This window comes from Argiope bruennichi, chromosome 9, assembly GCF_947563725.1.
Source record: "Argiope bruennichi chromosome 9, qqArgBrue1.1, whole genome shotgun sequence".
NCBI lineage: Eukaryota > Metazoa > Arthropoda > Arachnida > Araneae > Araneidae > Argiope > Argiope bruennichi.
The window spans coordinates 121,455,702-121,480,902 of NC_079159.1; the positions used below are offsets into that span (position 1 = coordinate 121,455,702).

The following is a 25,201-nucleotide window of genomic DNA, read 5'->3' on the forward strand; positions in this document are numbered from 1 at the left end:
GGAATTGCAAGTAGGAATAATTTGTGAAGCCCTAGTTTAACCAAATGAACTCTCCATTTTGTCATGATTTTCAATTATCCTAATTTTCGGCTTTGGTAATTTGGTAACTGAACTGTCATCTCCTTCATCGAACATTCCCATTATAATGGTATAATTTTCTTATTGGACTCTAGTTAAGTATTCATTAAAAAAATTTAAATAGTAATTTAAATATATAATCTTAACACAAAATCAATGGGGAAAAAATCAATCCTGTCCCTGCCAAGATTTTCCAGTGTGTAACCTAGAGGCACGGTGGCCTGGTAGTAAGGTCTCGGCTTCGGAACCGTAGGGTTTCAGGCTCGAGACCCGATTCCACTGAACAACCATCGTGTGAGCGAGTTTGGTTCACATTAAATCGTAGGGACCAAACGCCGGTGTGGTGTGCAAGCTTGGAAGGGGGTGCCAACTCAGGTGTTGGCCTGGTCATCTGACCGCTATTTAAAATTACGAGGTTCGATCCAAAATCGCCCTAGTTTTGCTTTAAATTGGGGTGCTTATTTTTCCTGTTGTTTTTATCCTTATTTTTATATGTACATATTTTTTTTTCTATGTATGTAGTTGTTTCAACTTACCTCTGTAAGCCTTGTGCTGTACTTTGTGGTGCACAAGGATTGACTTATTATTAATAATAAAAAAAATAACTAAACTAAACTAAACTAAACCAGTTTTTATCTTAGTAGTTTTCAAAACTAATTCACCTAAGTTTTGGTCTTCCTCTTTTCTGGATACCAAATTGGTAAGCCAAAAAAAAAAAAAAAAAAAAAAAAGTGGCTTGATGTAAGCCACTTTTATAAGAGCCCTGCACATTTAATCACCTGCGTTTTAAATTAAATAATATCTGGCTCTTTACATACTTTGTAAATTTCCTAATTAGTTCTTTTCAAACCAATAATTATCACATTTAAACTCCACCAATTTTTTTTTTTAAATTCCTCTTTCAAATATAGAAAGTCTCTTTATTTTTGTTAGTCCTTTCCCAAGTATTAATAAAGACTACTCTACGGAAAACCAACTTAAAATTTAACTTCAATTTTACAGTAGCAGTATGGAAAAGAAATTACGAATTATGTGAAAAATGTTGAAAAATATCCACAAATGATACTATCTACTAAAACTATTTAAAGTAAAAATTTGTTAAACACACATAAAAAAATATTTTTTTTACGTTATTTTTTTTTTCTGTCCTTTTTTTTTTTTTTTTTAAGAGCTAGAAACTGAAATTATAAAATGATGTTAGAATTTTTTTTTCCTCTTAAAAAAATTTTTAAAAAAATAAAAAATTATTGTAAAATTTTAAAATTTACAATTTTTACAATTAAATTGAAAAAATCATTATAAAATTATGAAGAATCGATGTTACAATAGCCTAAAAAAAATTTTGCATTTTTTTTTCTTCTTATTTCCTCAATTTTTTTCAAAAATTCAAACTTTTTTCAAAACATTTTGAATTTTTATAATATAAAAAGTTTTGCCAAGAATCAAGAGATAATTAAATGGGTTTAATGTTTTCGTAATATAAAGAACTATGAATATCTAATTTGAACTCGGTTTTGATTAGTTAACACAATTTCCAGTGAAAAACAACAAGGGAAAAAAAAATTCAAAAACGATATTTAGAATTTAATAATTAGAATGTTTGGTAATTCATTTATAATCCTATCGTTAAAGTACCTTAAATAATAAAAACTGTTTATATTTTCCGGATTAGCGGCAATTAAAGAGCAACTACTTGAAAACAAATCATCACGATAATATCATGAATGAATCTCACGATTCCATTCAGACCCTACTTCTGTCCTCTCAAATTATCATAAATTAGATATCGATTATCTATAGCACATGTCCAAAAATAGTTTCCTAGAAGTTAACAAAAGATCAGGTGAATCTCGGAGTGCCGATATCGAAACCGTCGCCTTGGCGCCGGGAAGTTGGCGAACCAGCTCTTGTGGGGCGCGCGCCAATTCGAAGACGAACAGGGAGGTAAAAAGACATCTCTCAGTTCGTGACCTTGGTCCGAGAGGGGAAGGAAAAGTTTTACACTTGGGGTCCGTTCCTATTTTGCGGCTTGACCCGTGTTTTGCTTCATTCCACGATGGTGCCGCTCTCGAGGTAAGTTCATACTCTTTTGTAACACCGAGACAGTTTTCGGCTTTTGCCCCCAAGCAGTGCCTTTTTTGACACTTGTCAGAATATTGTGTATCAAGTTTTTTCCTCATCCAGTGAATGCACGTGATTACTCGGACATGCCGCTCAGGTTGTTTATGTTAGAAATGATGTTAATCAGGAAAAAAGAAGTTCTTTTCATTGGGATTGCATAACGAAGTTCAGTTCTTTTCAGTTGAAATAATCGTGTGGCATGATCCTGAATGTTCTAACAACTGTTCCATTACTCCTTAACTTTGCCATCGACGAAAAAGTGATAAAAAGCTTTCAGTAAAAAACGTTTCATTCCGGTTGTATCATGAATTTTAAATCTATCTTTTCTTATAAGTATTACTCAAATATATAAATTCATATGCGCTGATACATGTCTTGACAGCTATCCCATTTCTGGTTGACTCCCTGATGAGTTTGAATTAATCTTGTAGTATAAGATTGTGTAATATTGTCACTGCAATTTAAATATAATAATTATAGGACTATTAATTTTGAAAAACATTTATTCTTTATTTAAAAGGAAATGACTCTTGTTTGACTTTCCATTTGTACATACAAATTTTTCTTTGCTTTCTAAAATATATAAGCAAGCTTCGGTGCACGCATAATTGAAGAAAGTTTATCTTTGTTTTCGTTTAAACCGTGAGTAGGTGTGTAATTTTATATGATTAAGCTTTCATAAAAGATGAACAGATATATATTTATTTTATATCATGAATAGGTTTATGAAATACAATATTTTCCCCTATTCTCCTTAACAATTTATGACTTTTATTGGATTAAAAAAACTGTTATTTACATTTTATGCATAGGCATTTAATGTATGTTGCTAGTACATTTATTTTTTATTATATATCATTTACATTTTATGCATGTTATTTCACTTATTTTATGAAGACTATAAAAATTCATTAATAGAAATGACAGATCTTTGAAAATGACATGAACTTATATAGTATTTCTCAGAAGGGTCTACTGGTGGAAATCTTATGTTATACTTTTAGAAACAGCCTTTCAGATTATTCCACTAAATTATTTTCTTGTTATCCTAAAAAGTATTCGGTCTGATATATATTGTTGCCAGTTGTCTCATTTTGATACAATTTTGCAATTAATGCATAGCATTACTCATTTAATTTCTAAAATGATGTATTATGCATGTGAACCGAATTAGAAAAGGTTCAACCGCTCTAGAACAAGTTCTCTACAGACGCATGTCTGTTAGGATGTATTATCAAACTTTATAACCTGTTTGCAACTTGTTGATTTTTTTTCGTATTAAACTATTTGTGGCTTACTTTTAGGGGTGCAAAAGAGACTTTATATTCTGATAAGTATTTTAACTGCGCATCAAATAGTGAAAGTTTATTTATCTTTATTTTGTTATTCAGCTTACAAAAATCGAGATTTCTACATCAAACAAATAAATGAATTTTAAAAATAAGTTAAAAATTTAATGTATGTATGAATTTTCTTCAATTTCCCTGCTTCCTCAAAATAAATATGATTTTTTGTATCGGTTACAATAGATTTCTCTCTGGGAAAAAACAACAACGTATATTTATTATTGAATTAGTTAGCCAAATAAATGTTTATTTGTGACTGAATTTTATTTTATAACTTGAGAAATATCAGTATTTTGTTCTCCTTTAAGCTCTAAATTAAAAGAAATATTATATTGTATTAATAAAAAGAACAATGTTTTGCAATCAACAAAATATATCAGATACGGTAATATTTTCCTCCTATTAACCATCAAAAAGTTTTATAATAAACATGACTAATTATTAAGAGTATTAAGACAAACACGTTTCATTTCGAATTATAGAATTATCTATAAAATTTATCTTTGAAAATTTTAATTTATATTATAAATTTCTTTTTTGATTTCTTTTTTTAAAAATTTTTCTTTTAAAAAGATGTGCTTGATTCAAAAGTATCTTTGTTCTAATTTTTTGAAAATTTAAAATTAATCCAATTCAAATTTTGAAGCTTTGCTAAAAATACGTTTAAAATTTAATTTTTTTTTCTTTAATAAGATAATGTTTATCAATAACACAACGGCTGTTTAATAATTATATCAGTATCTTGTATCCAAAAAATACTTTACTGTGCATACTTTAAATAAATATCGCATAAGTAATTAATCATAAATAATGTACATCTTGGTCATTTTATCAAAATTTGGAACTTCTTCAGCTATTGGAAGTTTCAAATATTTAACCATTATTGACCAGACACTGCTAATAATATGTATAAAGTCATTACAAGTGTCACTAAACACATGAATAGCTTTGAGGATATAGTCTCTGTACTCGTCAACTGACGCTGGTTTTTAGTTATAAAAATTATACTTCCCTTATTCTTGCAAAAAAAAAAAGAAGAAGAAGAAATGGCGTGTAGCGTGTAATTCAATAAAATATGGGTAATAATCCTGTGGTTCCTCCTTTATCTTAATCATCTTCTAACTAAAATTCCAATAATATATGTCTTTATGTCACAATTGTAATACGAAGAGTCCCATCCTGCTGGAAGAAACGTTTTTCATTCTAAACATATCTTCAATGTATTTCAAAACGCATTTCTGTTGTAAATTGAGGAAAGCATGTCCAGTCACAGTTTTCTTACATTTTTCGGTCCGACTTTTGCATGATTGAACCCCCTTTTAAAAATGCCCTTTTAACTACATCATACGTAAAAAGAAGGATTGATGAGGTCTAATCTCGAGGACAATTCGCCCATTAGGATGAAAAGATTAAATAAAACAGCTCCATACTGATTCATACCCCATACAAGTATGATATTCTACTGCAAAATGAAGATTTCGAATAGCTATAATTACGATGTTAGACTGAACCATTTTGTATGAAAAAGCGTCATTTATATGAAAAAAAAGATAATAATTCTGAAAGAGGAATATCATTGCATTCATTAATTAGAATCACGATATTTTCTTTAGTTGACAAGGTTTTAGATCTGTAACTTACAAAGGTTTACATTAATTAGAATTTTGATCTTAGATATATGTTAATAATTGTTTAAACAATAGTTATTCGAGATTATGGCATAGAACATTTTGGAGGTTATTCTTTCTAGTAGATACTTTTTCAATATTAATGTCTGTCAGCAAATTGTATTTTCTTTTCTCTCTTACGTTTTAGAATATTTTGCCCTCAAATCTATTGAATAGATATTTTGTCAAACTTAAGATCGCGATGTTGCGATCTGCAGGAAATTTTGACACTATTAATAATTTATCCGTGTATGAAAAATAATCATTCTTTGAGATTTCTTTTTTTCTTTATTTTTTTATGCATTTGTTGCCGAACTTCTTCTCAGCCTTTTCTCTAATTCTCGACCTTTTTTTTAATGCAAAGTGGTCTGTATATAATCTGACTTTTTCGGTTACATTATCTGACCTTTTCCTGAAATATAAAGAAAAACAAATTAACCGAAAATGAAACAGATGATCAAATGATTGTGTCACTCTTTTACTTATTGGCAATTCATTAAGATTATGTTAAAAAAAATGTTAACTGGATTTAATTTAAGGCATTGATACAAGTATTGAAATCATATTTATTGTATCATTTAATTTTTGATTAATGCTTGGGTATTTTCATACTTGTAAAGTATTCATTTTTATTTCATTTCTTTAAAGATTTAAAGATGTTTTCAGGGCTTTATGTTTTCACGATTTTGCTTTATGTATAGTTAAAAATTTTTAGAAAAATTATTTTTATTTATTCTATTTATTTTCATTGTTTTCTACATTTTAATCTTGATGTTCTCATAGTTCATAATCCATTTTCATAATTATTATTAATTTATATCGTAAATCTATTTTCTCGCTGAATCGCTACCTTTGCACCTTTGCTAAGGAAAATTTAATTGCTATGAATTTATTAAAATTGATTGATTTGTTGATCATCAAATTCTGAAAATGTTAAAATATTGCATTATGTTATATTTTCTTCAAAACACAAATATCTAAGATTTCAAAACAATAACTTATTAGAAAGCAATTGAAAAATCGTTTACAAATGTTCATCTTCACAAATTTGAAAGTAATCAAGTTAAATAAAAAGCACTTTATTCATAATCAAGACTAATTCCGGACATTTTTTGATCCGGAAGAAATAATTATAAATCGGGATGGTCCCGGGTAATCCTAAAACATATGGTTATTATAATTAATGTAGTTATCTTGGAATAGAAAAATGATATTAAAAAATAAATTTGTTCAGTTTATAAAACGTCCCGAACGCGTACCTTAGCCGTAACCATATCTTCTGAAAATCAAATTCGGTAAACAAAAACTAATCTTTTCTTTTGGGTTTCTGTGTTTTCCTTTCCGCCTCTCTCTTTCCCGCCTCTGGCTCACGGGGCATTCTTTTCTCACCGTGCAGTGAACGTCCCCGATTAACGAATGCTTCGTTGTTTCTAATTTACGTTCCTGTGGTTCGTACTGAAATAACTGCTGGTGAAGAGATTTTTTAGCGGTGCGGTGTTTTGAAGTCCGATTGCATCGTTCATCTTCTTTAAAAATGCGAACTTTGAGAGCAGCGGTGATATAAGAGCATTGTTTGCCTAGATTCTTCGCAATTCAGTGTAACTTGACTATTCCTAGCTGGATTAGATGACAGTTGAACATTCTAATTACAATGGATAGTCGGTTGGCGAACATTTCTGAGTGTAATCGAACCTATTCGAATATTTTTGTTAGAATATTAGAATGGAAAAAGAATGAATAACTATCTTATCACTTATAAAGTAATCGCTGTTGAACATCCTTGATTTTTCAAGTATATAAAATGTAATATCTTTTATTCAAATATATATTAATTTAATTTATATCCTAATTAATTTCCTATTTTTCATCTTAAATGAGCTCATATTTATTCTAAAACACCCTATTATTTCCTGATTCAAGTCCAACGTTTTTATTTAATTATTTTTACACGCTCTTTAAAAATTTTTCACAGACTTTAGTTCGAAACGAAAGGATAAATATACCTAGCGCCTCCGACATTTCATTCAACGATATTTAAGGTTCTCTCTTTTGAATAGTCATGTGTCAAAGAAATGCCTTTAAGAATCTCTTAATCAAAACACCAAGGAAAAAAATTTTCACACTTTCACTTGTGTCTCGTTGTAAAGAGACGTGTTTTATCTGTCATCGCAGTGTACAAGTCATGCTCTTTCATGAAAAAAATAAATTGCAAATTTGAATTTGTCTGCTTTTCTCCCACTCATCTGCAAAACTATGTTAAACAAAGACTATAGAAAACTGGTGATTTAAACATTTTTATACTTTTCGAGCGAAGGAATAAAAATGTCTAAAGCTTTCAACATTCTTTTAAAGATACCTAAGATTCCCGTCTTTAAGTCTACACGTGTCAAAGAAATCTCTATCAAAATCTCATAGTGAAATCACTGAAAGATTTTTTGCTCTTGTGTCGCGATGTAAACTGACGTATCCCTTATTGCTATTTCTCTGTACAAATTTATTTCCGGGATGAAATAAATTGAAGTTAAAATCCAAAAGTTCCATCTTTTTGGCCAAGCACTGTTAAAATATTTACACATATGTATTAGGCCGGGAATGGGAGTGGCGCGGCGAGGTCAAGTATTTAGTCCTTTATAATCTCCTCTTGCCCTCAAATGCATTCAAGAATGAAGTCAAGAAATCTGATCATTTCACTAATAAATATGAAAATTATTAGCCCTTTTAGTTTAACTTTATAAAACAAATTAACTTGAAATATACTCAATCATTGGTTATAGCATTTTGTTTTATAATTAAGATGGAGTTTCGAATTTAACAGTGTTAGTTTGAACTTTGGAATATGATATTCTCCAACGAAATAATTTTTTTTCCGTAATTATTGCCTCTAACCAGGGCTGGTAGTTAAATTTTACTTTCTGTAGAAAGAAACGAGTTCATTCGTTTTCATTTATTTTTTATTCATAAAAATGATAAATTGTTCTTAAATTAATAAATACCGCACTTCAAAGCAGAGATAAGGACACTAAGAACTAAGAGCTCCTTTGATTTCTGAATCATTGCTAAGTGACAGCCCGAATTTTTTATTTGTCATTGTATTTTCAAATTTCCATATCGAAGTGTCTACCGCAATACCAGTTGTGCTTATTTTAATTTAATCACCTTTACAAGCGGGATGCAATCTATAAATGACTTAATGAGTCATGTGACATGCATGAAGCGAGAATTGCACAAAACGCTCTCCAAGGCAAACAGTTGAACAGATTACCAAATCTGGAATGTAGTTACTGTTTGGGTAGTTGGCAATCCCTCAGAAAAGTTTTTTTTCAAAATTTTAACTTATTTTTAAATTAAAAACTAATCAAAATATTAACATTTTTTGTAATAATTCCGGGGCATTATCAGATAATGTTCATTTATACACTGCTTTAAAATTTTAAAATGTGTAAATATTTTTAGTGGTATAAATTTTTTTCCGCACAGTTTTTTTCTAATTTTACTACTTTAATAAAAATGTTTTACATTTTATTTTACAAATGTGCTATTTATTGCTGTAGTGTCTGTCTTTATACACACGTAGGTTAAATGAATATTATGTTTATATATTATCGTTGATGTAATTAAATTTTTAAAAATAGTATAAAAACAAACCAATCAAGCCATTATTCTGGGATCTATCGGGATAGAAGCCTGAATCTGCATAAAGAAATTTTGTCGCACCTTCAACAGGTTTTTCGACCAGACAACTCGAGATCTTCGCATTTTTGTACAGAAAAGTTAACAGTTGTTTGACGAAGGAAACGATAATGACATTGTGACATATATCGTATTGTCATATTAAAGAATGTAACGGTGTATCCAATAATAAGGATTATATATATATATATAAAACAAAATTCTAGAAAAAAAATAAGAAAAATTCTAGAAACCAGTATTGCATATCATTAAAGTAAGTTAGTAAAATATTATAAACTATCATAAACTATTATTAAATTAGTTAAATGTTGGTAAATTTTAGAAATTTTGAACTAATTTAAATTTTAATACATTAATTAATAATTTAAAATGATTATGAAAACTTATTAAAAGGCATATCTGTATCATTATATTGTATGGCCAAACAAGGCTTTTGACCTAAAATTCACTGGACTTTTATTGCTATATTTACATCATTAGTCCCTTTTGGAGCTTATTAAAAAAAGATTCTGCTGTGTTATTGTGCTTTTCCTTCAAATTTATTTTGAATAATTTGAAATTTATACCTCCGATATGTTTTCAATTTCTCCTGTTTAGTTATCGAAACTAAACTTTTACAATTTTGGGCTTCCAAATTATCATATATTGTTTTTAATTAAATCGTATCGCCTCATTACTAAACCGCTGCACAGCATATTTTTCATTAGGTATATCATGGGAAAAAAAAAAGAAAGAAATTCGAGGGAAAACTAGAGCAAACGATTTTATCATGCATGCATTAAAAAAAGAAGAAGAAAACTAACAGATTTATAGAATTTAATAAGCTTTCCCGTTCAGTGATTTAAGTCTTCTTCTTCATTAATGATAGAAAATTTTCTAATATATAAATGGAGCAAGAATACCATTTAAAGGAACAAACTTTGCACTGTGACGTTCACATTTCGTATTCCTAGCTTCAAAAATCTTTCATACCTGTAAAATGCGAACTAAAATATAGCAATACCTGAATTTTAAATTTCAAAGCCAGGCAAAAAGCTGCTTTGTTTTTCACCGCGCTGTTGGAAAAATATATTGCATAAACATTTCTTCTCGGCAAAGCTCCGTTGAAAGCGAAGAAAGCAAAATTCAATAAAAGCTCCGCGTATGAATGAATAATGACTACCACATGTGGCATTCGGTTTCTTTTTGTTTGCAGAGAGGGGCGGAAAAGAACGAAAGGGAAGAAAGGGAAAACATTGATCTGCCCCGCTGGCAGTGATAGGAAGCATTTGTTAAAACAAAATCAAGCCGCAATGCTGATTTTTTATTTTTTATTTTAATGATTCTGGGAGTTCATTACTCTAGTTCTAGGTTGAGCAGTTGAAACCTAATAACCAAGAAAAATAGTTTCTGTTAGAATTTCTTATAAACGAAACCTACTTTATTTCAAAATGAAGTTGGGTTGTTTTTCTTAATTTTATATTTTTCCATCAGAAGTTTGCTTTTGGAATTCTTTCCTTTCATCATTTATTTTGAGATGTACAAAAACAAACAAAAAAATATTGTGGTTATTTTCGATATCATTCTTTTTTTTTAAGGCTGATATATCAGAGCTTCACCTTATTTCAAAGTAAAATTTAGCTTTTCTTATTAAAAAAAAATCTTAGTTTTGCATTCCAATTTTTAGTTTTTCGCTAGGTTATTTTTCGTTTTGAAATAGAGAAACGCCAATTAAAAATGGAACAAATAATTTTAAACCGTAACCATATGACGATAACCACAGCCTTTAAGTCAAACCTATTAAATTTCCAAAATTCCATCACTATGATTAATTCCACCATCCACACCATCATAATTATTGACGGAAATGAGCATGGCCGATCTTCGGTGAAACCCATTGTCGAACACATTATTCTACGCTTTCGAAACTTCACCAGCATGTCATATATGCGTCTTATTTTGTACTTCATTCGAGGTATTCGTAAAATTATTTCTTGGTTAATTTATTAAGAGACGTACAAAAGGAGAAAAATATTCCTATTTAAATAGATGACTTTCTTTGAACAAAAATTTGATAGTATTTACACCGGTAGTAATTGGTAGTAAATAACAACCACGGCATACAAAGCGGCCAAACAGAACTTAGCAGAGGAGGGAAGCTACGTAGCTGTTCTCTACGATCTCCCCAAACGCCTGCGATTCTCCACTGCCTTCTCGCTATAGTTGTATCCGTCTGCCGACTCACTACTAGACGACAGGCTATTCCACACATGTTGAATGCTGATTCTATAATAAACTCCAAGATTTGGCGCACAACTCAATTAAATCGCTCAGTGCGTACTCTTCGCTGGACTAATCCAATTAATTCGTCATTGACTTGCTAAGTGACTCTACAATAGTAGACGATTGTCTTCGACTTGGACTGCCGACCTTTAATAGTTTCTGGAGCAGGGGAGAGAAGGTTCTCGAACAATCAAGCATATCTCAGCTCCTATTGGTTCTATCACCAAAATTCTTGAAGGTTCTAGTATCATATATTTTGGGGCTAAAATTCGTCTCCAAATCGCTAAATGGTCACCTAGTTTGTCGCGAAGCCTGGGGACCACTGATCCGGTATCCGATCAGCATCCAATAGAGCTGATCGTAAAACGGACTTTCTACGATGGAGCTAGCTGTGTTGGGAAGCAACATTACAGATTCGGAGCAGTATGAAAATGGCAATTAATTTAGATTAAATCTATATTTGCCAATATTTTTTACATAGAAATATATATTAATTTAATTAGTTGGTCAACTGCGATAAAGAAAGTTTATAAAATATCCACTTTTCAGTCTATCATTTAAATATATTAGATTCTTTAATTCAAGCAATAATTTCAAAATCTTCCCAGAAACTTCAGAAAGTATAATAAAAATTTAGACGCAGTGTTTCAGATAATTTCATCAAAAAACAAACGATAAAAAAATAAGATATCTTAAATTAATTCATATTTTATGCGGCATCTATTCAATAATTTGAAAATAGGGTTGATTCAAACACAAACTGGAAATGTTTTTAAAGTCTGAGGAAAGTAAAATATAAATGTAAACTGAATACTACACGTAATTTTAATTAAACTACAAAGGACGCAAGTTATGTTAAAATAATTTTTTTTTCTTTCTTTTACCGTTTTTTAAAAAATATAAGGCTAAAAATTTTCATAAAATTTAATACAATGTCACTAATTTAATAAGGATCTTAACATTAGGAGTTGCCGTTAACGTAAATATGCATGGGTGACATAATACAAGACGATCGAAGTGTCCAGTGGTGCCCAAATTTGTTCTCCATATTTCAATGTTTTATTATTTATCTTCTGCAAAATGACTGTTTTTTATTCATTTTGCTTTACATACTGAATGCTATGTTCCGTTGAACCTAAAGCTGTCAAATTTTACCCGTATTTACTTCTTGAGAAGTATGTGCTTATCACTAAAATCAAATTCAATTTTTCAATTTTAATTCGGTTCAGTTAAATCGAATTCTGTCCATTTTCTTCGATAATTTTGGAATATTGCAAAAACCATTTTCATCTCACTTTAATGTATATATATATAATATATATATACAGGGCCGCCGCGCGGGTATTAGGCGCCCTTGTTCAAATTGAAATTTGGCGCCCCTTTATGGGGTTCTGGGAAATACTCTTTTATAGTGTTCAAAATTTGACTTTCGAACTGAAAAGCTTTAAAATTATAATATTGAAAGACGTTTGTCTTATTGTTTTTTATTATTTCATAAATTTTAAAAACAAAACAGTGATAAAGCATTTTTAAGTAAAATATAAAAATTAGAAAATATATTCAAATATTGATTCTCCTAGCTTTAGCTCTCCTACCTACAAACGCTCGTATCAATTCCTTTATATTTAATTTATGAAAAATTTCGCTTTCTCTATATATAATTGACATGTCCGATAATCTCTCCTGCGTCATGGTAGATCACATGTAGTTTTTTATAATTTTAAGTTTTAAAAAACTTTATTTTCCAGTAGCCACCGAAACTGATAGGGTTAAAGAAATCCATAAAGCTATTGCAATATTTGGAAATGTATCGGTAAGATTGTTTTCATAAATATAATTTAAAACATCAATAGGTGACATATCCTCTTTGGTAAAACATCGCAAAGATTTTATTTCTTCGAACAAATTTAATCCATTAATGTCCTTTTCATTAACATTTTTAGTATCCGTTAATTTTTGTTCTAATTCTTTAGAATGTTTTAAAATTTCATTGTCACTCCAGTTTTTTAAATTAGGTATATAGTGTACTTACCTTGTAGTAATTGTAATGTTCTTTTAGTTGACTGAATCTTTCAATAATTGAAGAAATAGCAGTGTCTAATATTATATAGTAAAATTCAACCTTAAATTTTTGTCTTGGATTGCTGATTGGTCCGTCGGTTTGTTCGTCTTGAAATAGTTTCTTTTTAAGCCTGTTTTGACTTTGAGGAAAATCAGTATCCACCCCTAAATCATCAGCAACAATACTTGCATTGGCAATTGCAAATTCATACGCTTCATCTGATCTACGATTATTTAGTTCTGATAGATTTTATAAACTAAGCAGTCACGATTTGTAAATCACATTTAGAATTTTGCATTATTTTATTTACACATTTACTAAATTTAAAATTTCGTGCCAGATGTTAATGGAACAATTGAATTTAAACGAGGAAATCTTCTGAATGAAATTTTTGCTTGAGTTCTTGATTCCATGTCTCTTGTTTGATCTTCTTGAATATTTATTAAAGCTCTCAAAATTCCCTTAAAATCGTTTTTCAACGATTTCATTACTTCCATCCTTAATAAGCTATGAATGCTTCTCACTAAATGGGAAGCAAAAAGCTGAGTTTCGGGAATTTTATCATACTAAATAATTTCTAAATACTTTTTCTCCATACGGTAATGTTCTATAATAGAACGATTCTGAAAACTTTCTGCCAGAATTATCTCTCGGAAAATGTTTGAGTATCAAGCTTTACTGCTATGGAAATGATACTGATAATATATTTAGATTGTTCACTTACCTCTAAATAATAATCCTATTTTTTCGAGCAGTTATAAACAAAAAACGAATTGAAACCACAATAATTTTCTTACAAAGCAATTCACAGAATGTATGCACTTTGTGAGTAGCGACTACGTATATGATTAAAAATAAGTGTATTCCCTGTTAATTCAAAGGCACACACGGATGGTGGCGCCTCCACCAACATTCCAAAAAAAAGCAAACTAAACAACGACGTTGAGCCGCAACAGCTTCATAGCACATAAAGAATAAATATATGCCAATACAAAATTTCCCAATTCCTGTTGTTACATGTTACAAATTTTAAATTTTTAACACGTTCCGTGTAATAGCGAATACTCCACACAGAACATGGAATGGCTCGTATCGGCAATCAAATTTTGTTTTACACAAACGAAAACAATTTGCAGAAATGAAAACAAAAGTAAAATGAAATAAAAATAAAAATAGAATCTCATTTTTTTGCTTAGAAAATATTAAACATGCAAAATTGCAAGCGTATAATTACAACTTTTATTTAAGTAACATTAAATTAAAAAACTATAAGTACTATAAATTTTGGCGCCCTTGTGCGGTGAACAATTTTGCCACCCAAACGCGGCGGCCCTGTATATATATATATATATATATATATATATATATATAATATTATTAATATATAATATATATATATATATATATATATATATATATATATATATATATATATATATATATATATATATATATATTAACACAATAACGTCGTCTTCCAAGATCTACAAGCGGTAGCCCTGTACGTTGTCAATTGGATTTTAGCACAATAACTTCTTCAAAGATCTGTTAAGACAGGGCCGTTCTTTTCCCTTTCATATATTGTTATATATTTGGTAAAAACATTGCTCATTTTCCTGCATCCCTTTATATTAAAACATCTTTTTTGAATAAGTTTAATGAAAATCTGCTTCTTACTCCTAAAAATAGCAGAACCACTGCCGCCGTCATGGGTTCTTAGTACTGAAAAACAGCATTGCAGCTGCGGTACTTGATTTTTTCCCCCTTCTTCGGTCGTTCTTGACTCGCATTATCCCATTACACTAATTGGTTTTAATATCAGCACTTGAGAAAAAAGCATCTCCACAGAGATGAGCTTCACCTTGTCCCGCTTTTTTAATGAAAGACTATCACTAATGAGTTGATGGGCGTCGCATGCGTTACTTTCGACAAAGTTTATATTAACTCATTTAATATGCAAGCAACAGAACTTAAGCAACATTTTATACTCCGTCATGTGGCCAAACAAGATTTTAATCTGGAACGTTTTGATATTTCATAGAAAAATTGAAAAGAAAACTAATAAATCGTTGCTTTGCTGTCATGGTAAAACTAATTATTCATAAAAACAAACCCACCATTTTTGTCTTCAATCCCCCCCCCACTACCCCACTTTTGTATTAAGCTCAAGGTAAAAAGATTGGCGTGTTGGAACATAGAGATGCCCTGGTGCTTTTAAAAGTCTTTTTGGAATTGCATGAAGAGGAATAAATCGGGACTTCAACTCGTGAGTTTCATCTGAGTTTTAAATGAATTACTTTCTCGTACGCGAAGTATACAATGGGTTGGCGATTACATATACATTGCAATCATCAAAAATTAAAACCTGAGATTTTGATGCATTTTTACTTTACAGACTTCCGTGAAAACGAAAAACAGAATTTTGGCGTTATATCTGTCTGTTTGTGACCAGGATAATTGAAAAATGCTTTGAGTTGAACAGATGAAATTTGCTCTATGATCTTTACACTATAAATTGAAGAATTATTTAAAATTTTGAACGAAATCCGTTCAAAGGAACCTATTTGTCCGCCTGTTCGAGTACAAGAAATACAATAATTACAGAAGTACAGAGCAAGAAAAATAAAGTTTGATACGTAGATTTAGCATCTATAATGTGGATTGGTATTAAACTATATTCGCCACTTGTTCACCCACAATACCACAACTCTTGTGCATTAAAAAAAAATCTGAGTATTGGTGGAGTAAATATGCTTCATCAAAATATCAGATTGCACTAAGATTGTTTTCTTTTACTTTTGGGATTATTTCAAAAATCGTGTGCTTGCCAATGGCCCATATTTAAGATTCCCTGTTGAGTGTGGTGTTACATGTTAAATCCAATTTCTTTGCCTACATTTTACAAAAGAACGACATTCACAATACCGGATTTACGAGAACATGCCTCCTCGCTAAAAGTTTTCTCTTGTAGCCACTTGTCGTATGATTCCCATGGCACTTCCAAGGAAAGACAGAAAAGCAGAGACTGGATCAAAACAGCAACCAAAAATAAAAATAAGGCTCCAAAGAGATAAAGAAATTACGAAAGGGTGATGTTAAAGCCTTTAGCAGAACTGCCTCCTTTAACACAACATTGTTCCAAAAAGGAAGCTTGCAAGCTCAGGAGGTTGACTGTTTGCTCTCAAGGTCACCAGAGTGGTATTGAACCCATCTCAATCGACTGCTCGAAAACTCATCCAATAAAATCATTCGACGTGAGCGACTGTTCGATAATACTTTGTTTTCCCTCCTTTTCTTTCCTTCTGTTAATCTGAATATTATAGTTAGTTTTTGTAATTTCGGAAGTTTCCCAACTATCTGGTAGAATCCCATATTAGCGGAGATTAAATAAATTGAAAATATTTTTTTAAACAGCCCTTTTTAATTCAAAAACTTATGCCCATTGCACAAAATATGTAAAATTGTGCAGAAAATTACATTGTGAAATAACAAATTATACAAAAATAATTCTAAATCTGATTTTTTTTTTCACTAAGTTTTTCAAGCATAAAGCTTTTCAAAGATGGATTCAAAGATTAAAAGTAAAAAGCATACAAAAATAAAACTCTTTTTTTTTTCCTTACTTTTACAATAAAGACAACTTTGAATAAAATGTAATATAACAACCATTCTCTATAATTTTTATTTTACCTATTCAGTAATATCATACTCAGTTATTTTCTCTTTAAATAATTCCATAAAATAGGAATAATAAGGAGAATATAGCTCATTTCATTCCAGATAGTTTTTTTTTTTTTTTTTAGTTATATTGTGTCGAATGTTAAATGTATTTCGAGATAATTTTTTTTCTTCAGTTACATGATCCAGCCATGATAAATCTAATTAAAAAAAAACCTTATTACTTTTATAAACAATTCGCGTCAATGTAGAAAAATTAAGAAATATTCTCATGCTTATTGTCTATATTTGTGTACTAAATAATTCCAAAGACGCAACATTTAAATGCTTGTTCAAAAGCATTTCAAAAAATATGGCAAAATGTCATTTTAAATATTTGTTTGCATTTCTTAAATACTTTCGGACTTGCCGGGCAACTGTAAAAAAAAAATCATTAAACCATGCCTTAACTCTTCTGTTTATTGAAAAGTATTCCATTCGTGTGCACCGCCAAACGATATTTATTTATTATTTATTATTTATTTCTGGTTATATTGCTTCAAGGTCTAAAAGAGTCGCTAGGAAAATCAAATTAACTCTGAGATGTGGGCTTCCTGTTTACTTTGAAGTTGGTGGTCTTTTAGCTTCCACCGCATCAAAGCAAAATTACTTGAAAGAAAGATCAATTCATTTTGTGTGTGAATAACTATTATGAGCTGTTAAAATGGTGCTGATTTATATGTAAATGAAATACGGAGTATCCAATTTAGAAGCAAATTTCATGGTAACCTTGGCCAGTTATTTTTACAGAAATTTTCGGCATTACTTTCGTTTTTCATCAATCACATTAAGAAATAAAGATTTTAAAGAAGGATAGCTTGTCTTGAATAATGTTGTAACTGATTTTCATGACTATAGCAAAATTCGAGAAGTTTTATATATTTATATGAAGTTTATATCGCTTTTATATATTTCTCAAATTGCAGATCGGCAGACATTCGTTCAACTGCTGGTTAGATTTGGATTAAAATTGGATAGGCATATACAATACGGATGTTAAACCTGTGAATCAAATTTTATCGATCTAGCTCTGTTGATTTTCCAGTTGTCTCGTTAACTTATATTCGAATAGACAGACTTCCTCTGACTGGAGTTTGCTCAAAATGTGATAGAAATCTGCAAATTTGATGTAAAGATCATTCACCAAATTTCATCTCTATATCTTAAAGCGCTTTTTAGTTATATTTTTTACAGATAAATACATGGAGGGGAGGACATAATGCCAAAAATGTGTTTTTCGAACTCAGAGAGGTCTAAAATGGAGAGATTTCTCAAAATCTCGAGTTCAAATTTTTTGACAGTAACAATACTTTCTGTATACGTCATATACGAGAAAATAATAAAAGGAACGACGAAAAAAAAACTGTGAAGGGACCTCAAAGATAGGACGGAAAGGTAAAAATAACCTGTTTTTTCTTAGATTTTTTTTTAATTTTATTTCATTTGCATTAATTAAGTTAATAGCCATTGAGAGCTGTTTATTACATCTTATGCATCGTAAATTCGATCATCTTAATTATCAGTTTTCTGTATCTGTGCCAGGAACTGTTCGACTCACTTTCTGCTATGGCTGCTTTTTGAAAAACTTTTGGACATTTCATTTATGTTTTGAAATCTATTCTACTCAGATATGAAGCTCTTATGGTAATTATATTTACTTAAAAGAATTTGATGCTTTAATTTTAAATACTGGATATATTAATGAATAAAATTCACGAATTCATTCATTTGGCTACCGAAAAAAAAGAATGCTTTGTTTAAAAAAAAAAAAAATAACTACTATTATTATTTTTTTTAATGAATCACAAATTTTTATCGTTTTCTTTAAATATAAATAATTAAACTTCATATAGGTGAGTGATGCGGGACAACTGACAAAACTTCTGCTGTTCGAATGTTGTAGCTATCACAATTTCATTCTTTTTCTTTTTTTTTATGCATTCTTTGATATTTCCAGTAAGATGCGTAAATGCCTTATTTTGGAAACTTAAGTAATGTAAGAATAAGAATTAGCAATGAGTTTCTGGACAAATAAGAACTCTATAGATTATTTTTTAATTGAGTACCCTTTTAATTCGATGCTTCATTAAATGTAGGTGTAGTTGAAAATGAGGTAATTCATTTTTCCAGGTTTTCAGGGTTATTCCTCTTTTTAATGAAATTTCGCTTTCCCTCCTATCTAGAAATGAAATTCTTTTCATTTCCAATCTAAACTTTAAAAAAAAAAATTCTCATTAATTTTTTAATTTGATTTAATTTATTACCTTTACTTTCTGTTATTTAAAGCTACAATAAAAGTAACATAAATGTATCACTTAATTTTGGAACGATCAAATGTCGAACACACCCTTTGATTTGGTCTAGATAGACTTCCACTGCACTCCGACGTTCGATGCTCATTGACAGATTTCATTTCCACCACCATATTTACCGATAAATAATGGATGGATTGAAATTATGATTCTCCTACCTAATGCCGAGACATTACCATCGAAAAAATGTTAATGGATTTAGTAATGTTTTTTAATAAAAATCATATTGCCTACGAATGTGATGAAATTTGATACTTGGATCTTTTATTTTTATTTTGAGATGGAGTATTTTTGTACATTCTGAATTTATTTAAATCTTTAAAGAAAAGCTTACATTATCTCCATTTTAGTCTTGTTACATCCGGCTTAACATTACTGACTGCTAAAATAGAAATGGATTGTACAAAATTATTTTTTAGTATTTAAACTGGCATCTACGAAAGTTCGAAAAGTAAATCCGCGATTTATAAATAATTGCTCATTTTAAATTGTCAAGTTAGACATCGATTAAAAAAATAACTTTGTGGTTCTTAAAGGCAATTAAATGTGCAATTACACTTTTTATTTCATCATTCATTTGTTGAAACATATTTCTAGTTTTTTGTTTTATTTCAATGTTTTGAGTAGCTGTAATTTTTTATAAATTGATAAGGATAGAAACGACAAATAATTGTTTTTATCACTTTCATTATTTTAGTTTATTCTGTATTTATCAAATCCTTTATTTAGTAATATGAAGACAAGAATTTCGAAGTAGTAAAAAATAATTGCTTTAGATACACTAAAGAAAAAGATAAATTATATCTCTTCTTTTTTTATCACCCCTTTCGCATAAAAAAATGGTCTAGTGAGTAGAATTTATGACGAGTTAAATAACATTTAAAAATATTTATTAAAGAGACCAATATAATTTTTATCGAAATAGAAATTGGGATTGTTGAAAAGGTTTTTCCTAAGTAGAAACCACCAAGAAGGCTACGACCAAGATTTTTTTCTTTTCTTATAAACAGTCATTCATAGCAAACTAAAGCTTTTTTTTAACCCGTTGTTTATAATTTTGTTACTGTCGTTTCTAGAGATATTATTCTCAGGATAATGCTATTGCTTTGCATTTTTTTTCCCTATAAATATTATGCATTAACTACTGCCGTATATATTCCCGGCCGAAATTTTAACTCGTTACCTTTCGATACATTTTTATTCTATGAAAAAAAAAGTCCTTTGATTGCCGGAAGTGGACTATACAAGGAGATGTCCGAGACGTACTTGGATTCATTGCCTTCCGCAAACTTCCTGCATCCCACCATATCCGGTCGGATAGTGTCCGGAAGCGGCAGTTAATGACGCCGATTAAAGTCGCAACTCGCCACTGAAAAAGAGAGAAAATGCTTTTAATGTAAACTCTTAATGATAAAGAAACCTTTGCTGTGTTCCGAAACAATTTCGACTTTTCAATGAGATAAACAGTTGAAATGAAATCGATATAAATGCACTATAAAGAATGCAAATATATAATATTCATGTAAGAAATACAATGATTTTAATGTACCAAATCGTCAATAATATTAAATACAGAACCAAATCTGCAGATAGGTAAACTGTCTTCGTTTCTAATGTATGTTTTTTACGATAACTCAAAAATGCAATCCATTCAACCAGGATCGGCAAATTGAGGCTTTTTAGTACTTAATGGCGAGTCTTTGTTAGTTAGTTGATATTATACGTATACAAAATAAAATATTAAAATTAGCGAAAAGCGAAAAAAAAAATCTTTAACATATTTCCTAGAAATTGTTTGTATCCATATTTAGCTCTAAATGCATTTTCTTTCTTTTATTTTACTTTCTTGTACACGAAATGTGCAGAAAGTATATAATCATCAAAAAATTCGAGACTTTCATGAATCGTTTTAGACCTCCCTGCGTTCGAGAGACACATTTTTGGAAGCTATCTGTCTGTCTGGTGGTAAGGTGTCGACTTCGGAACCGGAGGGTTTCAAGTTCGAGACCGCATTCCATCGAAGAATCGTCGTGTAAGCGGCTGTGGTGTACGCATACGTCTCTCGCTGGTGTGGTATGGAAATTAGGAGAGGGGTGCCAGCTCAGGTGTCGTCCTTTCATCTGACCATGATTCAAAATGACTAAGCACTAGTATTGCTTTAAAACGGGACATTAATATAACTAAACTCAACTGTCCTGTGTGTCTGTGACAAAGATAACTCAAAACGCTTTGAACTAGACAGATGAAATTTCTTATGTGGTTTTGACTCTAATTTGTAGATTTATATTAAATTTTGATCAGAATCCGTTCAGAGAAATCGGTCTGTCCGGCTGTCCGAATATAAGTTAATACGATAACTACAAAACAAAGGGAGCTAGATTGATAAAACTGGTACACTATAATAAAATCGATAGTCTAGATACCTTTCAAATTTTTAGCCAGATCAAACAAGGGACTGACCATCTATCTGTCTATATTTTTAGAATCGTGTTTACACGATAACTCTAAAACGAAATGATTTGATTAAACTTAATTTGTGATTTAATAATTACTAGTGCAGTTCTGTATCATTTTTTTGTTTCATTTGGTTGGGAAAAATGCGTTCAAACCATATTGATTTTTTTTTTTTTTTTTGGCAATTAATACATGCATGCCAGGGATTAATTGCCAAAATAAGTAACCAAGGAACATAGTAAAAATGCTGAATTCACACCAAGCCAAAGTCCACAATTTCTTGCTGGGGCTGAGGATAACACCTTTATTAGAGAATATACGAGAAAATGTTTCGGAGACACTGTTTAAGTTAGTCATTAATAAAGGCATCACAGAATAAAATATTAAATTTAGGTTTAAAAAAAAATCCTAAACTTATTTCATAAAAATTGTTTGTATCCGTGTTATTCTTGTTTAGATCTAAATGCTTTTTTTTTTTCTTCTATAATTCATCAATGGATCATCATTTCGACAGCGGCACTGAATGAGTCGAGAACCAAATGTTATATTCACTCAAGCGGAGTTATGAATCGTTTCTCTCCGTTTGTCATGACAAACTTTTTGAAGAAATTCAGCTGTAAAAATTTCCTTAGAGATTACAAATTATTTTTATCACTTCATGATTTAGTTTAATTTTATTATTCGAGAAGATAGATATGCTATAAAATATATGTAATTCCAGCATTATGTTTGACGAAAAAAATATACATTTGTTAGTATGTAAAAAATATTGAGTTAATTTATGTTACATTGGCTTTGATTAAGAAAATTAAGCTAATTAAAAGCACAGTTTTGAATCATTTTTCGAAAATATACCTTTCCGTTACTCAAACTGCTGATTTTCGATTCCGTGAGTATTATTTTATTAAATATAATTCTTAAATTGGGTCCTAATGACGGATGAAATTTGGTATATGATCTTAATATTAAAATTTTATATCCAATCGGTGAACGTAAAGATGATCAATATGCATATTCCTCCCCCCCCCCTCTTAAACAGCTAAATTTAAGACATTATACATTAGTTCCCTGCAAGGCATAAAACATATTGTAAAAGTACATGAAAAATTTCAGAAAAGAACACTGACATAGGACTTCAGAGCATATAAATCGAGGAAATCAATTTCAAAATCAATCAAATTTTAAAAAGTTAACCCGTGCTATATTGTAAAAAGTACACCGTAAATTTCAACAAAGACCATCGTCACTGGACTTATGAATACATTAATTGAAGAAAATAACTTAAACACATGTAAAAATTCAGCGAATTACGTATCCATTAACGCCATTACGATCCCTGTGCCCCCCTCCCTTCCTCCAACTTCGATTCGAACATAGTTAAACATACCTATGATGGGTCGTTACATTGTAAGAACGTGTGAAAGGTAATATGAAATAAACAGGCGGAAAGTTCATTCCGTTTTTCTATGTATCTAAAAAATTTTTCCTCCCGGAACAGAAACAGAGTCTATTCATTTCTCACTTATAGGGAATAAAATTGTTTTAATTGCGTTGTTTAGTAAAATATATCTGCTTTTATCTATACTGATGTATTTTTTCCTCGTCCTTTACCATGCCGATTTCTTGACTTTATTTTTTACATTGTTTTCCTTGAACTCGAAACCGGTTATTCATTAATTCCATTGTTCGCGTGAACTTTCAGATTCCCTAAAACATTGGAAGCCTTTCAGTAGCAATATCAGAGCGCGTTTTTTTTTTTTTTTTTTATAATTCTTGTTTGGAAGAGAAACAAAACAATAAAGATATTTTCAATCAAAAATCAGCAATTCCATGCATGGATGAATAATTTAGTTTCATTTACTGAGTGATCATTTTTCATTATATTTTAATTTAGAATGTGCTATATCTTTTATTTAAATCCATTGTGCTTTTCTGTAATAAAAAATGCAACTAAAAATGTTTTATGGTAGCCACAAAATGATTCAAGCCCTTTAACAGCACAAAACTAGGCGGCTCCTATAACAAAACTTAAAATGCTTTTTAGCTAAAATCTTAGAAAGATTGTTTATTAACATTCAAGTTAAGGAAAAAAAGCATTTGCAATGTCAGTAAAACGAACATCTACATATTGTCATATCATTATAGCGTCATTTGAATCCCATGTTTAGATGATTAAAATCGACCCTATCTCATAACACCTGCATTAATTTTAAATTAAATCAGTTAACAATCTAGGTTAACTTTTGATTTGTAGCTGCGTTTTCATTTAATTTACATCATCGATACACCAGGTCATTAAAAAAATTTTGTAGAGAATTATTAATTGTATTCGCCAAAAGGAAAAATTATTAAATTAAAAGAAAGGAAAATATATAAAATTTGAAACCGACAGAAATAAATCTGATGTAATAAAATAACAATAATTCCATGTAATATCCTCTAGCAATGTGAGTTGAAGCGATTATATAATTATGTCATGAAATTAATTATCATGCATATCCATTCATTTAAATATCTGTTTTAAAATGTAATTTATGAATCCTGGAGCCGAATAGTCAGTGTCTACTTCAAAACACTGCAAACAAAAATTGTGATTGACTAGTCATTGTGATACGTCAATAAACTAAAAAAGACAAATTGTGATTGATTAGTAATCATCAGACTGACAATTATTCCTATTAATAATTATCTATCAATCAGTGTCAAATGTAATTAAAAGTAACACCTTTTAGCCATTCTTTATTCCCTGTTATAAGAGTATGTTTGAATATAATTGAATGCATTTAATTTAGGGAGATTTCTAAGAGTAAAAACCTTGATGTTGCTTAGCTTGGCATATCATTTTTCGCTAACTTTATGACTTTTTTGCGATATCCATGACATTAAAATGCTCGATTGAACTAATTATAAATGAAACTGGATCTTTTCTTTCACCCAAGCATCTATCTATTGAATGGCCTCGTCGATGCGCAGCCGGATTGAAAGCATTACAGCTCATTGTTTCCCACGCAGTTTTGTAGACACCATGCTAAAAGAAAAACTAAACATATAATTTTATGTTATAGAGTATTAAACAATTATTCTTCTGGAATCTAAATTAAGTTGAACTTAGCTGATGCAAAACTGATACGAATAGAATAAAATTAGAATTGATTCATGTATTCGAATTCAGAAAACTTGAATCTTAAAATGAAAACAGCAAGTGAGAACGGTTATTTTTTTAATTAAAAAAATGTTATTTAAAATTTATTTTTGATATTTAATAGTTTTACCGAATAGTGTGTAAGTATTAAATAATCAATAAGAATTTTAATGAAATAATGTTGATTGTAATAAAAAAAGTAATAATCTTGTAAAAAATTATATAAATTATTAAGTAATTTTAATAAATTAAAAACAATTGTTAATAAAAATTCAAGAGAAATGGAAAAATTTGCATCTTATTACCACTTTTTTCCTTTTAAAGATTTTTTTTATTAAAGAAAAGTTTTT

At 29.8% G+C, this 25,201-nt stretch overlaps 1 protein-coding gene across 1 annotated transcript in view; it reads left to right on the forward strand.

Moving 5' to 3' along the window:
* Positions 1–2,023: 2,023 nt before the first annotated feature.
* LOC129983749 (papilin-like) overlaps positions 2,024–25,201 on the forward strand; it is a 206,976-nt gene continuing 183,798 nt past the window's right edge. The window contains exon 1 of the mRNA XM_056093361.1: positions 2,024–2,151. Coding sequence (XP_055949336.1) covers positions 2,135–2,151 — 17 coding nt within the window. The 5' untranslated portion in view covers positions 2,024–2,134. The remainder of the gene's footprint in view (positions 2,152–25,201) is intronic.